This window comes from Puma concolor, chromosome D1, assembly GCF_028749965.1.
Source record: "Puma concolor isolate L17-30 chromosome D1, mPumCon1.1.hap2, whole genome shotgun sequence".
Taxonomy (NCBI): domain Eukaryota; kingdom Metazoa; phylum Chordata; class Mammalia; order Carnivora; family Felidae; genus Puma; species Puma concolor.
This window is the reverse complement of record NC_141676.1, coordinates 89,934,546-89,950,760: the sequence shown is the minus strand read 5'-3', so window position 1 is coordinate 89,950,760 and position 16,215 is coordinate 89,934,546. Positions and strand designations below refer to the sequence as shown.

Sequence of the window (16,215 nt, the reverse complement as noted above, 5' to 3'; positions counted from 1 at the left end):
GTCAGCCACTTAACTAACTGAGCCACCCAGTCACCCCATATTATTATTTTTTTTTAATGTTTATTTATTTTTTTTTTTTAATTTTTTTTTTTTCAACGTTTATTTATTTTTGGGACAGAGAGAGACAGAGCATGAGCGGGGGAGGGGCAGAGAGAGAGGGAGACACAGAATCGGAAACAGGCTCCAGGCTCTGAGCCATCAGCCCAGAGCCCGACGCGGGGCTCAAACTCACGGACCGCGAGATCGTGACCTGGCTGAAGTCGGACACTTAACCGACTGCGCCACCCAGGCGCCCCTAATGTTTATTTTTTGAGAGAGACAGAGTGCGAGCTAGGGAGGGGCAGAGAGAGAGAGAAACACAGAATCCAAAGCAGGCTCCAGGCTCTAGCTGTTAGCACACAGCCTGATGTAGGGCTGAAAGTCACAAACTGCAAGATCATGACCTGAGCCGAAGTTGGACGCTTAACCGACTGAGTCACCCAGGTTCCCCTTGCACATATTAATTATTAATATTTAATCAGCATTACTTTGGGCATCTGTTACTTGAAATCATTTCACTCTTTAGGTTTAGGAAATACATTCCTGTACATTCCCCCTAACCCTGCATCCACTATTTATGTAGCACGCTCAATAAATAACTAAGTAGTACTGGCCAGTGAGTTCAAAGGTTAAGCTCAAGTTCACACCATTTAGATCATCTTACATTAATACTCAAGCCTCCTGGCTTTCTGGCCTCTGCAGTTAGCATGCCTTCAGAGTATGACAGATTGCCGCCTGGCTTCCGAATCCTGCAGATTCCGATTCAGTGAGGAAGCAGTCTTTGTTTTGAAGCCTTGTTCCTTAGGCATCAGGAGTTGGCAGAAAGTAGAGTTCTGCCTGTTGTAGTGTGAACTGTAAACCAAAGTCCAAAGTTAATATTGTGGGTGTCGTTTATTAGAATACCTAAAATTTGGGTAGCGCCATATTTATGTTGCACAAAAGCGAAAACGAATGTCAAGAGAGGTTATTCCATAAGGTTGCATAGCTAGTAAGTTGAGGGAATATCCTTCCCTTCAGAAAACACATCTAGAGAAATGACTTACATAGTGCTTTTGATCACTGCAGTAGTGACTGAGTAGTAACTGCAGATTCATCTTGACCTAGCTTCCGTGCCAGCCGGAAGCTGGCCTGGGGCCAGGAAGCCAGCAACTCCCGGTGATTTTCTTTTCCATGGTAGGGCGGTATTAAATTGTTCATGTAAGCCTGTGGTGACTGAATTCCCACAAAAGAAAATGTGGAGTATTAACGCAGCCGACTTGAAGTATGTCTGGATTTAATAGGTAAAGAAGGAACATGTGGTCTTTTAAGCCCATTTCCTGCCATCCTGGATTTGGGAGGATGACTAGTCCCATGGAGACTTAATGGGTTCTTCCCTGTGCACTCATAATTTAGGCCCCAGTTCTGTGATTGCAGCCAGAGAGAAATGAATCTGCCAGTGACAGTGCTGCTAACATGTGAGTGCTGCTCTGTGGCAGGTGCTGTGCTTTGTGCTAACGTGTGAATCCCCACAACAGGCCCCGGAGGCAGAGGTATGTTAGGAGCTCTGTTTTACAAAAAAAGAAATTTAAAGCCTGATAACAATGACCATCAGCATTTGAGGAACTCTTTTCTATAGAACAAGCCTATTTCAAAGCACTTTACACAGGTTAACTCCTTTGAACCTCAAGACAACACTATGGTAATGTAGTTACTATTATCATCATTTTATAGATGAGGAAACTGAGGTCCAGAGAGGTTAGTTGACTTGACAAAGGCAGCGTAGCTAGTCAGTGATGGGACTGGAACTCTGTCACGATCGGTTGTCTTAGAGTCCTTGCTTCTTGGCCACCATTTCACACTTCCTCTGAGGTCAGGAGTGGAATGAGCAGAGGACTAATGGTTGATCACGGCAGGTCTCCATACCTGCTAAAGCCAGTTTCTTGGAGTTGCTATTACGGGCAATTGAAAAGAAACACAGGAACCAGTAAAGAACCTGTCCACTTGAGAATTTTAGATCCAGAAACACCATTCCGCTTTTTTTTTTCCATTTACATAAAATTATTATGTATTTATGTATTTTTCAATAACTTCCTTTATAGAAGACTCTTGGCTCTCATCTCGGAGACAAATAACAGATAGACCTCTCTTAAATCTTGGGACTTGGATCCTTACCAGTGTAATCCAGATGAACAAATTACTGTGTTCCTATAAAAAGCCTTGGAGACAGTCTAAACCATTTTTTATCTTGGAAATGATACTTCATTTATACTTTAATATTTAGAGCTCTAATAAAGCAGAGATTATTTGTATAAATTACTGCCTGTGGAAATAATACCTAACAGTTGGCATATGACAGTGGAGGAATAATGGCTTTTTGCATTTGGCGTTTTCCCCCTAAACCTAATTCACCAGTTTCTAATCAGAATTAAGTTCAAATGTTAAAAAAAAAAAAAAAAAGGCCAAGGATTTTCAGTTGGTGTAATACAAACTGTCACTTTTAAGAACAGGTTTTCTCAGTTTGCTGCTAAAACTGGAAAATGCTTAACAAGAATCCTGCTATATTTTTTCCTGCTATTTTATTAAATAGTGGGTTGAAATGTTTGAAGCTTGGCGTTTTTTTAAATTGAAACCTTCACTTTTTTACTGCCGATGAAGGTACCTTAAAGGCTTCAAACTCCAGTCACCCTTTTGACAGTAACAAAAGTGGACTCTTTTACTTGTTAGGCTCTGGGCAGAATCGTAGTAGTCCTCCCATCGGAGAGAATTTAGTATCTGTACACATAGTGTTTTTCTACATTAGTGTTTTCTACATTTTCTACTTGTGTGTTCAGAATGGTTTGTTTTTCAGGTATTGGGCCTGCTCTGATTATACTTACTAGTAACCCTACCTAAAAGTGTATCTTCTCTTTGTGACCAATTGAAACCATACAATCACAATCAAAATTCAGGCTAGTGGTGAACAGGATTTTAAAAACCCAAACCCCTTTATTGATTGATTGATTGGGAGAGAGTGCATGTGTATGTGCGAGCAGGGGAAGGGCAGAGGGAGAAGGAGAGAGAGAGAGAGAGAGAGAGAGAGAGAGAGAATCTTAAGCAGTGGGGCGGGGCTCCATGTCATGACTGTGAGATCACGACCTGAACCAAAATCAAGAGTCAGATGCTTAACCGACTGAGCCACCCAGGCTCAGTTTATTTTCAACCTACTTTAGTGGTTTTTAAAAAGTTGTGGGGGTGCCTGGGTGGCTCAGTCGGCTAAGTGTCTGATTTAGGCTCATGTCATGCTCTTGCAGTTCGTGAGTTCGAGCCCTGTGTTGGGCTCTGTGCTGACAGTCTGGAGCCTGCTTCTGATTCTGTGTCTCCTCCTCTCTCTGCCCCTCCCCCACTCACACTCTGCCTCTCTCAAAAATTAAAAAAAAAATTTTTTTTTTAATAAAATAAAAAGTTGCAAAAATACTACAGAGTTCCCCTATACCCTTTCTGGACTTCCTTTAATCTTAACATCTGACATAACCGTGGTGCAGTTTTGAAAACTGGGAGATTAACGTTGGTACACAATTATTAACTGACTCAGACCTTATTCAAATATTTGCTCCACTTTTCTCACTAATATTCTTTTCCTGCCCCAGAATTCTGTCTTGGCTCCCATGCTGCATTTACTTGTCATTTCTCCTTAGTCTTTTAAAATGTAAGAGTCCCTCAGCCTTACTTACCTTTCCTTGTGGCTTCTCTTACGTGGCTTACTGCTGGTGAGGGTAGTGTCAGTGTGTCCACTGTGCAGTAATTTGTCTTCCCTTTCATAGTTAATAACTACATTGGAGAGGTACCTGAAACTATGGATTTTTTATACTTTGTTCAGTTAAGTAAATCTTAGGTGCAGATTTGTGGACACAGACTTGTCATTAAAAAATTTTTTTAATGTATACTTATTTTGAGAGAGAGGCAGAGACAGAGCATGAGCAGGGGAGGAGCAGAGAGAGGGAGACACAGAATCCAAAGCAGACTCTGAGCTGTCAGCCAGAGCCCGACATGGGGCTCGAACCCACGAACCGTGAGATCATGACCTGAGCTGAAGTCGGAGGCTTAACTGATTGAGGCCACCCAGATGCCCCCAGATTTGTCATTTTAATTTATGAATCATGAAATGCCATGCAGACTTGGACAAGAATGAATATGTTATATAGGATCTTGGCATCCATGAAGAGATTGTCATTTTACTGACTCTCTCTTTACAAATGGAATGTCTTTGATTATGAGTGATGTGCCTTTTGCTGTCTGTAACATGCAGGTGGTAACTGGATGCTACGAAGGTGTGCTCTGTTGAGTATTGGTGAGCACTAGGGTAGAACTGGGTTACCTTGCCTTCCCGGGGTGGGGCTGGAACGCTTGCCTGGCTGTAACGCAGCACCTTCCTATCCAAGGAAACATGATTCACTCAGTAAGAGGATAAAACTGTCCTCTTTAGACGATGCTCCCTCCACAGCAGGCGCTTTCCCAAACCCTGGAGCCAAATTAGATTCTGGGGCAAGAGTTTCAGTGAGGAAGGAAATAATGGGTTTAGATTTCACTTTGGACTGGGTGCTGCATTGGTCCTGAGCCCCTTTGTTGAAGGGAGGTGGGGCTTAGGTGGGCCCAGGAGTTGTATCTTTGAGATGATGATTAAAGGCCCTCAGTGAAGTTAGGCTCAGATTTAGATGTACTTATATTATTGCTTTAAGCCATTTCAGATTTTCAACCAAGTTACTAGAAGCACTTTTTACCAAGTTGAATTTCTGTCCTCGGATAGCTAAACTCTTTTCCCTGAGCCAAATTAATAAAATGGAATTTCTTATTAGGAATGAATTATTAAGTAAAATGGAAGCACTGGGCTAGGGAAACATTTGATGCAATTTGTTTTCAAAGCCTTAAAAGTGCTGCAATCTGCACCGATCACAAAGACCAGCTTAAGTGCCAGAGCGTGGGGCATTAATTTTCTTTCGTCAAAGATTCCAGGTTCACAGGATATCAGAAGTGCTGACTTGGCAGTGAAATCCCATTTGTAACATGTTAGATTAGGAAACAGATTGATTTATACATTGATGTAATGGATCCAGGCACAGTGTGTGCTTAAGAAAATGGAAGTGCATTAAATAAGAGCATTTTCAAAGGAAAGAAGTAGAAACATCACAGAAAAAACCCCTATCCTATTATGCCCTAGGTAAGGTTGGGGTATGTTTGATTAGTTGATTCCTAGACATGGTCCACAGAGGCTTTTTATATTTCAGATGATACCTTCTTGAGAGTCTCTTATGACCACAAGGATTAATCTTTCTGAACTCAAAAGTGAATCACTGCAGCATATTAGTTGTCTGGAATGATTCCAGTTACTCTCCTTTTTCTTGGTGGTAACTGATGTGAGGGGCTGCTGCTGCTTAGGCCTCTTCCTGTTGCTTTAACCTCTGGTATTTTAGATTCTCTTTAGGGAAGGCAGTGCTGACCATCTCAGCACAAAGATCAAATGCACTCATCACTGATGTATTGACCTTAGTGGTTGACCCATAAACTGAACATTTATACAGTTGGAACTCTTGTGGTCTTTTAGCCAACAACCATAATGAGTAACATGTGGAACATAATCTTTGGTGCTGATAAATGGCTGCCTGCACAGTTTTGACCAATCCATGTCTGTGGCTTGGGTGAGTTCACGTAACTAATCGACACTTTCTTACCTGAATTCATGTGTGGAATTTAAGAGGTTAATGCCCCGCCCTCTGCCCCCAGTACTTCTATGGCACCCAAAATCCTGTTTGTTTAATAGCTGCTTTTAATGTTAAAATATACAAGGCCAGGGGCTCCTGGCGGGGTCAGTCAGTGGTGCAGGAGACGCTTGATCCTTGGGGTTGTGGGTTCGAGCCCCATGCTGGGTGCAGAAATTACTTAAAAATAAAATCTTAAAAAAAAATTATGCAAAGCCAAAGAGAATTTATGCATTCTTGCTCAACATTTTTTAGATTTAGCTGTGGTGGTTCAATTATAGCAGGTTTAGGAAACACTTTCCTTTTGACCTATTGATTTGGCTTTCTTGCTTATATATTTATCATTCTTCCTCAATTTTCTTTCTGTCTGGGCTTTGAAGTAGGAAGGAAAGAACTTAGGGAAACTCTGGTTTGGGGAGATAAAAGTGTCCCTGGGGTTTCTTTGCCTCTGTCTCTGTATTAACCCTTTTATATGTGTACATACCCATCTTCTTCCATGTCGTGATCTAAAATTCTAGCCTTAATCCTTAGATATGGCTCTCAAAAGAAGAACGGCCCATAGAAGAGGCATTTTGGTACACATATTGAACTCACTGTGAGAAATAAACACATTGGTCTTATACATCCTTACACCTTTTAGTGATTGGTTTGAATTAAAATACCATTAGAGTATTGCCTATAAATAAGTGTGTGTTCCTTTCCACAGCTATCCTGAAATATTCTTTCTTCTTCTTAGCCTGTAGTTTCATATGTGGCAGGTATATATAGATCTGCCTTGTACTTTAATAAATGATTATTTGTCACAGTAGGGCTATAATCAATTCTGTTTAATAAAGTTGCTAATTGTTCTCTTCATTGGATTTAATTGAGGTTTTTTTTCAACTTTGATTGATGTTGGCAATATTTTCATCCCAAATTAGTGTTCTCCTAGCTATCCAACAAGTGTTTGTGTTTCATTCTCCTGTACTGGTAGAAAGTGGGCTTATTTTAATAAGCTTGTAAGCAAAATATATGGAGGATGGTAAACTTTTCCTGGAGAAAGGTCATGATGTATTTGAAAATCAAATGTAGTCTCCTGATTGGAAGGGCCATTAATGTCTTTGTAGTCCATCAGCACAAATAAATGAAAGTTGCTTAGAAAGCACACATTTTCCATATATTATGAAAGGCAAAGCTACCCTTTCTGTTAATAGGAAAACCATTTTATGTTAATTGCTCTTTTTAAAAAGAGCAACATGATAGACCATACAATCTTAACCCTATCTGCCAAGTTTTAACACTTAAAAAAATTTTTTTTTTTTTTTTAAATTTTGAAAGTACTTTTACATTAGGGGAGACCACAAAACTGCATTGTGGATACAACCATCAATATTAGCATATTTCTAGATGCTAGGATCCCTGGGGTTTTCCTGCACCAGGAGACTTAGTAGAAGCCTTAACTGTCATCATGCCTAAAGTTATTTCTCACCTGTAATTTGTGAGCTGGTAATGGCTGTGATGTTTTCACAAAGAGGATATAAGACAAAGGAAGACTGTAGAGTCATTGATTGTTTTATCTAATACAAGATAAAATTGTTCATGAAATCCCTTTCAGTGTTCTGTTTCTGTGAATGATGCCATTCCCTCATTGAGTAATGAAGCCATGCTTGACATCTTCCTCGACTCCCTGGCTAATCTGTCACCAAGGCTTGCCAGTCGGGCTGTCTGATACCTTGAATCTGTTTCTCCACTGCACTGCCTTAGCCCAAGGTACCAGTCTCCCTCCCTGTCTTTCTCTTTCTCCAAATTTCCTTGCCATCCTGCAGCCAGAAAAAGTATCACAGCTGCATTCTGACAGTATTAACTTTGTGCTTGAAACCTCTCAGCATCTCGGGGCACCTGGATGGCTCAGTCGGTTAAGCATCCAACTCTCGGGTTTTGGCTCGGGTCACGATCTCATGGTTCATGATTTAGAGCCTTACATCAAGCTCTGTGCTAACAGCGCAGAGCCTGCTTGGGATTCTTTGTCTCCCTCTCTCTGTGTCTAATCCCTGCTCATGGTCACTCACTCCTGCTCTCTCTCTCTCAAAATAAAGAAAGCAGGGGCACCTGGTTGGCCCAGTTGGTTAAGTGTCCGACTTCAACTCAGGTCATGATCTCTCGGTTTGTGAGTTTGAGTCCCGCATTGGGCTCTGTGTTGACAGCTCAGAGCCTGGAGCTGCTTCAGATTCTGTATCTCCCCGTCTCTTCGGTCTCTCCCATGCTCATGTTCTGTCTCTGTCTCTCAATTGTAAATAAATGCTAAAAAATTTTAAAAAAAATAGAAAAATAAAGAAAGCAAAAAAACAAAACAAAAACTCTCAGCACCTCAGGATAAAGATGGAAGTCCTTTCTTGGTGTGCACACTGTCTAGCCTTGCCCCCGCATGCCTCTCCTCCCTTCTCTCACTGCTGTCTGCCTCCAGTCTACGTTCCCACCACGTGATGCTCTCAAGTGCTGCTGTCTTCAGGAGACTTCCCTGACCACCTCCATACCCAAGCCTCAGTTAAATTCCTTTCTGTACGCTGTTTGGCACTGTGTTCTTTCCCTTGGTGCGACATCTAGGAGTGTGATCACACTTTTGTATGTGTGAATATGGACTCTTGCACTAAACTGTAAGCCCCATGAGAGCAGGGACCATAAGTTTTTGCTCACTCTTGTGTCCTAGGCATTTAGCATGTTGCTTTGCAAGATAGTAGCTGCTCAACAAAATTTTGTTGTGTGAGTGAATTACTGGAACTTTAGCCTTTACTATAGTGGTTTAATCTGTTAAGGGATGAAAAGTGAGACGTGTGCTTCTATTAGAGCAGTCTTCAGCTGGATTATAGGTTCCCAAGTTCCGAAGTACTCAGATGGGGAGTGAGGGTTAGATTTTTTTCCATTGACATTTTTCTTTGATCATGTAAGTCCAACAATGATTGTTTTTTCTGGCCTAACTCCTGGGGAAAGGCTTTGTTTATGAAGATAAAAATAGTAAATAATGAAGTTTTAAAAGATCAGTTCTACTGTCACAAACCATGGGATGACTCTACCTTTGTGTCAGCTGTTTTGGAGTAAACCTGGATGTTTTCCCCTTTGGCAGGCTCTTGCAGCCAACGCCGGAACAGGATTTGCTGTCGCCGAGCCTCAAATTGCAATGTTTTGTGGGAAGTTAAATATGCATGTGAACATTCAGACTGGGAAATGGGAACCTGACCCAACAGGCACCAAGAGCTGCTTTGGAACAAAAGAAGAAGTTCTTCAGTACTGTCAGGAGGTAAGAGTGGTGCCAGAATGTGAAAACTGCTCTTTTCTGGGTCATGCTTGAAACTGCTTACCTTAGAAATAGATACTCTGTCATTCTGCTTTTTGACCTAAGATCACATTGCCAATGACAGAACACCAGGCGTTTTCTTTCTGAATATATACGACACGACTGAGGCTTGTCAGAGGCTCTGCCTGTGTGCGCTGTGAGCTCTTGGTTCCTTGAGGAGGGAACGGTGCAGAAGCTGGGCAGGTCCCGTACAAGTAAAGCCCGGCTCTCTTGCTTCTCACTTGCAGTGTGGGAGGACGTGAAGTCAAATGTGTGTATCTTGTGCTCTCCACTTGCTCATAGAAAGCCACCAGTATTGTAAATGATAATCTCAGGTCTGACTTGAGTCAGAACTTGACCTAGAAGGGGCTGTGAGATGCTTTAACTTCTTACCAGGACTAGCACAGAGGGCCAGCATTGAAGCATTACTCTATAATCTCACCAACAGACCTTTCCATGGACTTGCCCTTTAAATGTTTTTCTTAGCTCTTTACATGCATCCTACAAATGGGCTTGATACCTCATCGATTTATTTTGGGCTTGAAAGCTTGCTGCTTTTGTATGTCCTTAAAAAAGATGACTTTTTTTTTTTTTTTTTAAAGAGAATGCATTAGAAGTGATCAGAAATCTACCTGTCAAAAGAAAACTAATAGTTACAGTATCTTTTGACTTGCTGAGTTCTTCAGTTAGAACCAGGGGCAGCACGAGTGGAGGCTTAGATTTATACAGGATAATGATGACGCTGAGTAGCAGACACCCTTACTTGCAAATGAATGTCCATTTATTATGGATAAAGTCAATTTATTGTGTGTGTTTTCTTTTCCCTTGCAGATGTATCCAGAGCTACAGATCACAAATGTGATGGAAGCAAATGAGCCGGTCAGTGTTGACAATTGGTGCCGGAGGGACAAAAAGCAGTGCAAGAGTCACATCGTGATACCTTTCAAGTGTCTTGGTGAGTGTCCTTTAGATGATCGTGGTTGCTTCTTGGGAAGTAGAGGTTGCTTATTTTTAAATTTGATTTTCTCTGGCCTCACAGTGAAATAGCTACATCTGTTAAGAAGCTGAGGGCTACAGGAATGTATTGGGGGACTTCTTTTTTGAATATTTATTGCCTTCTAGTGTTGATGGTTGACTTGTCTTTGGTGGTTATTACCTCCCCCACCATGGGCACTCTCAGTCTTTTAAGGATGAGCCTTTTGCATGGCACTGAGAGTGTTGCCCTCAGGGCCTCCCAGCTTTGCCTTGCAGTGAGTGCTTGAAACTCCTGCTGTATAATCATAGCAGGAGTGGTACTGAACAGCCCAAGGGATGGAGTCTTCTGTTCCTCTCACTTCACCCTGTACATATTTTGCAAGGTCCTAAGATCCTGTATTGCTAGGCAGGCCGGACTTGTGGTAGTCTCCGAGAGACGTGACCCCTAGCTGTCTATGCACCCCTGCCTTTCTGAAGGGCCCGTGACTGGTACAGGTGTTTCTGACCTTGTGTTGGTGTTGATACATTCTCACATGTATCCAAATCAACCAAAGGAGGAGTTGGCACCTTAATGACCGTGTTTATGCAGCAATTACTGTTGTCAAGTATCCAGTAGGGAGAAAGGGGGGCATTGCGGGTGCTCGACACCATTTACTTTACAGTGGAGCATCATGCAGTGGGGTGAGGCCTTGGAAGCCTTGTGCGTGGTGTAGCTGAGAGATGTTCTTCCAATCCATTTGGCCCCGAGATCTCTGGGTATGAGGTTTCATTCACTGCCTGTCAAATCCTGGAACTAAATGAAGCAAGAGTGTAGTTTTGAATATTTGTAGTCAGTAGGTAGGCAGTACTTGCATTTGTTTCTTCCTTTTGCACCATTACCCCTGAAGACTTTGCAGCCTGGTCTTCCCCTTGCTACGTGTCTTTATGACTTGCTGGCTCCAGTCCTCACCCAGAACTCTGAGTTGAGACCTGAGAGACCTTTATCTCCCTACATCCAGTCAGCTTTCCAAGCCTCATTCTTACCCCTTCAATACGGCTTCAGTCTGTGGTTCCCAAACTGTGCACTGAGGCACCCCAGGGCGTTGCAGCAGACTCACACAGTGTGGAGCATTGTGGGATAGTTTTGGTTTTTCAAAGGAGACCTCTTTCAGACATCCCATGAACTGGAGGTATTTACAGTATCAACATCCTGTCAGTCCATTCCTTTCAGTGACCTCCTATCTTTATAGAGCGTTGTCTCAGGGGTTCCTGTGTTAAAGAGCCAGCATCACAGCAGAATAACCTGGGAAGAAGAGATGAGGGTGACGGTGTCCAGTCGATTGTAACATTGGAAGAGTCGTTCAGCGTCCGGCATGCGCTAAGGGGTTAGGACACGAGGACTTACTATGTTGTTGGACCCAGCTACCTAGCTTTGGGTATTCTTTTGGCCTTGAAGTGCTGTGAAAATATTACTGAGACACTCGGGGTGCTGCTACTTTAAAGTTGGGACACATCTGGCTTATAATCCTTTTCTTCCTTCTGATTCCTGCTGCGTTAGTTCAGCCCTTCATCCTTTGCCACCTGGACTGGGACAACAGCCTCGTGTGCTTCTCAGTTCTGTTGTCTGGTCTGCTGCCCTCTGACCTAAAATGAAGATTGAGTTGTCTTTCCCGCACATCAAAGCCTGTAGTAGCTCTTCCTCACATAAAAACTAAGGTTTCATTAAGCTGCCCTGCTTAGCGTAAAAACTCCATAATGTGGCTCTTGCTTTGGCCTTCCCTGTTGTCTGCTCTGTGAGCCACCCAGCAACATCGACATCTTGCAGCTCCTGCACCCACTGTCCAGGTCTCATTGTTGGGATGCCTTTCCTCTACTTCCCCTGCTAGGGGGGTTCTTCCTTCAAGACTTATTTCAGGGGCTGCTTCCCTTAAAGAAATCTTTTCCTCCTGGTTATGTTTTCTCTCCAGATTTCTGAAAGTCTCCCAATGTTGCCATTGCATCTATCTCCCTATCCAGTGACGATCTGTTTCTGTATCTTTCTCCAACTTCGCTGTAAGCACAGTGAAACCACGGACCCTGCTTTATTTAGTCTTCTCTGTCCTCCAGTACCGTGACAATGTCTAGAACATAGGATACACTTTAAAAAAAAAAAAAAGTTTGTTTTTGAGAGAGAAAGGGAGAGGAAGAGAGCATGAGTCGGGGAGGGGTAGAGAGCAAGGGACACACAGAATCCCAAGCAGGCTTCCTGCTGCCAGCACAGAGCCCAATGTGGGGCTCAAACCCACAAAACCGTGAAATCATGACCTGAGCCAAAATCAAGAGTCAGATGCTTAACCAACTGAGCCACCCACGTGCCCTTCCATAGACTCCTTAGAAAGCATTTTGGTGATAGTCTTTTAGAGTTGCTTTTGCCTTTTAAAATTAAAAATAATTTAGGGGCACCTGGGTCGCTCAGGTGGGTAAGTGTCTAACTTCAGCTCGGGCCATGATCTCACAGCTCAAGCCCCACATCGGGCTGTCTGCTGTCCGCACAGAGACCACTTTGGGTCCTCCGTCCTCTGTCCCCCTCTGCCCCTACCCTGCTTGACCCATGCTCCCTCCCTCCCCCCGCTTCTCTCAAAAAAATAAACAAAAAAAAAGGTAGTTTTAAAATAGTTTCAAGTTTACAAAATGGTTAGAACAATAGTACAAAGAGTTCCTGTACACTCTTTCCTCAGATTTCAGATTTTCCACCTGTACCATTTGACTAATATGGTAAAATTAACCTTATTCACTCCCATAGTACCCCCAACCCTTGTCCCCCCCATTACTGAGTTTTTGTGTTTTGAATCATTTAAGTTGGTGTCTTTTTATCCCTTAGTACTTTAATATAGATTTTTTAGAAACAAGGACATTCTTCTATATGATCACATCATCAAAATTGGGAAACTATTATTGATCCAAATCTAATCTGTAGACCCTGTTCAGTTTTCACCTTTTGTTCCAATAATACCGGGATCTGATTCAAGATCACACATTGTATTTAGTCTCTTCTCGTCTTTCATGACCTTGACTTTTTTAAAGAGTACAAATTACTTTGTGGAAATGCCTTGCAATTCGGGTTTGTCTTATGACCTTTTGATTTACATTTTTGAGGGGACTACCGTAGATATATTCTTCTTGCAGCATAACATTAGGAGTTGCACGATGTCAGTTCCATTACCCATGATAATGTTTATCCCCTGGCTAAGATGGTGTTGGCATTCACTTATTTCCTTAAGCACTTGTCCAGATTTGACAAAAAGATGCTCTAGGCTGATCCTGTGTTTTCCTGACTCTACCCCTGGAATCTGCCATTTCTCCAGGAAGCCCTGGTTTCTTTCAGTGGAGAATGGTGTTTAGAAACCAAGTCTGGGCATTATGTGTACTTACTGGTCTGGGATGTTGTTGCTTCTAGGCCCACTCGGACAGAGCCAGGAAACACACGTTGGGGTGCCTAGGTGGTTCAGTCAGTTAAGCATCCGACTCTTGGTTTTGGCTCAGGTCACAGTTTGAGCACAAAGTCTTCTTGGTATTCTCTTTCTCCCTCCCCCACGCCCACCCCGTCCTTCTCCCACTTGCACTGTCTGTATCTCTCTCAAATAAATAAAACTTAAAAAAATACATGCATGTATATATGAGTACATGCACACATAAATATATATTTCTATAGCTACATGTATATATTAAAAACATTAGCTCATACTGATGTCTTTCAGTTCCATTATCCTCACTATATTTATTTACTTACTCAGTATCTTCTGTAAATGATCAGTCTCCACTTTTTAAATTTATTTAAATTTTTGTAATGTTTATTTTTGACAGAGAGAGAGAGACAGAGTATGAGTGGGGGAGGGGCAGAGAGAGAGAGGGAGACACAGAATCTGAAGCAGGCTCCAGGCTCGGAGCTGTCAGCACAGAGCCCGACGTGGGGCTCAAACTTACCGCGAGATCATGACCTGAGCTGAACGAAGTCAGACGCTCAACCGACTGAGCCACCCAGGCGCCCCTAAATTTTTTTTATTTTAGAGAGGGAGAAAGAGAGAGTGGGAGAGAGGAGCAAATGGGAAGAGGAAGAGAGAAAATCTCAGACAGGCTTCATGCTGAGTGCAGAGCTCAACACGGGGCCTGATCCCTTGACCCTAAGATCATGACCTGAGCCAAAATCAAGAGTCAGACGCTCAAGCAGTTGTGTCACTCAGGTGCCCCAACCTCTGCTTTTGTAATTTAAGTTTAACTTTTTAAGCCTTTAAAGTTTATTTATTTGAGAGGGAGAGAGACAGAGAATCCCAAGCAGGCTGTGCACTGTCAGCATGAAGCCCAACTTGGGGCTTATCACACAAACTGGGAGAGCATAACCTGAGTTGAAACCAAGAGCTGGATGCTTAACTGACTGAGCCACCCCAAGTGCCCATACTTTTTTTTATTTTTTTTTGAACGAGCTTGTTGAGATATAATTCATACTCTGTGTAATTCACCCATTTAAAAGTATACAGTTTAATGATTTATAGTATATTCAGTGAGTTATACAACCACACACAATTCTTTTAACGTACAAACTGTACTAAAAATGGACACAGTTAAAAGTAAGAGTTCTGTGCATTTTATTCACCAGAAGTAACCACAGTAGCTGCCTTTGTACGTGTTAAGATGAATACCACATGTTGGAGTAAAGTGATGTAGTAGTATGGTTAGCCTCAGCCCTAGGACCCCCCTTTAAGATAATATTGCCTAATGGGGCTCCTGGTCGGCTCCATCAGTGGAGCATGCAACTGTTGACCTCAGAGTTGTGGGCTCAAGCCCCACAGTGGGCACAGAGCTTACTTAAGAAAAGAAAAACAACATAGTACTGCCTAGTAAACCTAAATCGTAGGTAGATAGACCAAAAGGTGTGGAAATGGAAACTGGGAACAGGATTTGTCTATAGTGGTTGGGTTGCCTGTGTGAATTGGCTTGAATATTCCAGTGTCCTTACCTGTGTCCTCAGGCACCAGTTTTGTCTGTCATTGTTTTTGCTCGGTTGAGGGAAGAGGGATGTGTCCTGATTACCATGCTTGGAAAGCAGTTTGAGAATGAATTCAGGTTGCTAAGTAGTGGTTGCATCACCTGGTGTCGCACTGCCCACCCACGTCTGTGTTCGTGTCACTCAGCTCTGCCCTCTTCTGATGCTTAACCACCCATCAGTGTGACTTTGAACCTGCTGTGTCAGTTCAGTCTTCTCTCTCTTCAAAATGACCTTATATTATAGGTTACTACTAATCGACTCCTGTTTATCTCTAACACTTTAGGTGGGTGGGTAGGTAGGTAGGTAGGTACGTAGGTAGGATGTTCCAAGTAGGACAGAGTTGGTGATGTGTGAAGAAGTGAAACTGCTGGTATTTTGGGGGAAGGCGTTAGTCATCTCTGACATTTATCTGTAGGCTGGCTTCTACACCAAAAGAAGAGGGCTTTGTAAGCCCGTGACTGTTTTTGTTTTGGGTTATTTTTGGATGGAGATCTGGACAGAGCGTTACTGTGATGTGAGCACTGCCAAAGACAGTTCTCATTCTCAGAGGCTTTGGGGCCATCTTCAGCAACGGTGCACCGTGGTCTCTCACTTGCCCATTAAAGGTGTCTGTTTGCAAGGCAGCTTCTACCTTTGAATTCACGTTTGCCCTGTTCCCAGCATGGACCCTTGTGTGTTTTCGCTTGCAAGAATTATCTTGGGTCTTTAATACCAGAGCCCTATTGACCTCAGGGACATCTAGGGATGGCTGCTATACCTCACGGGAAATTGCAGTGGGTGGTTAGGTTGATTCTCTGGGCTCCCTCTCATGACAGAAGGCTATCTTCTCCCACCTGGTTACCGCTTCCATGAGCCCCATAACTGAAACGGTCTTCCAGCTGTTCATAGCTGTAGAGTACTTTCGCAGTAGGTTTTTAAAAACTGTGAGTGTTGGTGCTGCTGAGGGCTTCCCCAAGTGGGGAATAACAACCTTTGTTATTTTTAAAAGCAATTTTAGTAACTCTGGAAGAGCTCTAAAACCTGATGGCTATCATGGCCTTGATGGATGGGCGTGATATGGAAAAGAAACAGAATCCTAGGGAATGGATGGGGGTTGGAGATAGATCATAAATGCAGCTTAAGCGAAATCCTGTAGGTTTAGGTTTTGTTAAATTGCCATATTCATTCCTCAGCTTTTT

At 42.7% G+C, this 16,215-nt stretch overlaps 1 protein-coding gene across 4 annotated transcripts in view; it reads left to right on the top strand.

The window, feature by feature from the left end:
• APLP2 (amyloid beta precursor like protein 2) overlaps nt 1-16,215 on the top strand; it is an 86,754-nt gene that overhangs the window by 40,421 nt on the left and 30,118 nt on the right. For all 4 annotated transcript variants that reach the window (XM_086678665.1, XM_086678664.1, XM_086678663.1 and 1 more), the window contains exons 2-3: nt 8,851-9,024; nt 9,892-10,015. In XM_086678665.1, coding sequence (XP_086534791.1) covers nt 8,851-9,024; nt 9,892-10,015 — 298 coding nt within the window. The remainder of the gene's footprint in view (nt 1-8,850; nt 9,025-9,891; nt 10,016-16,215) is intronic.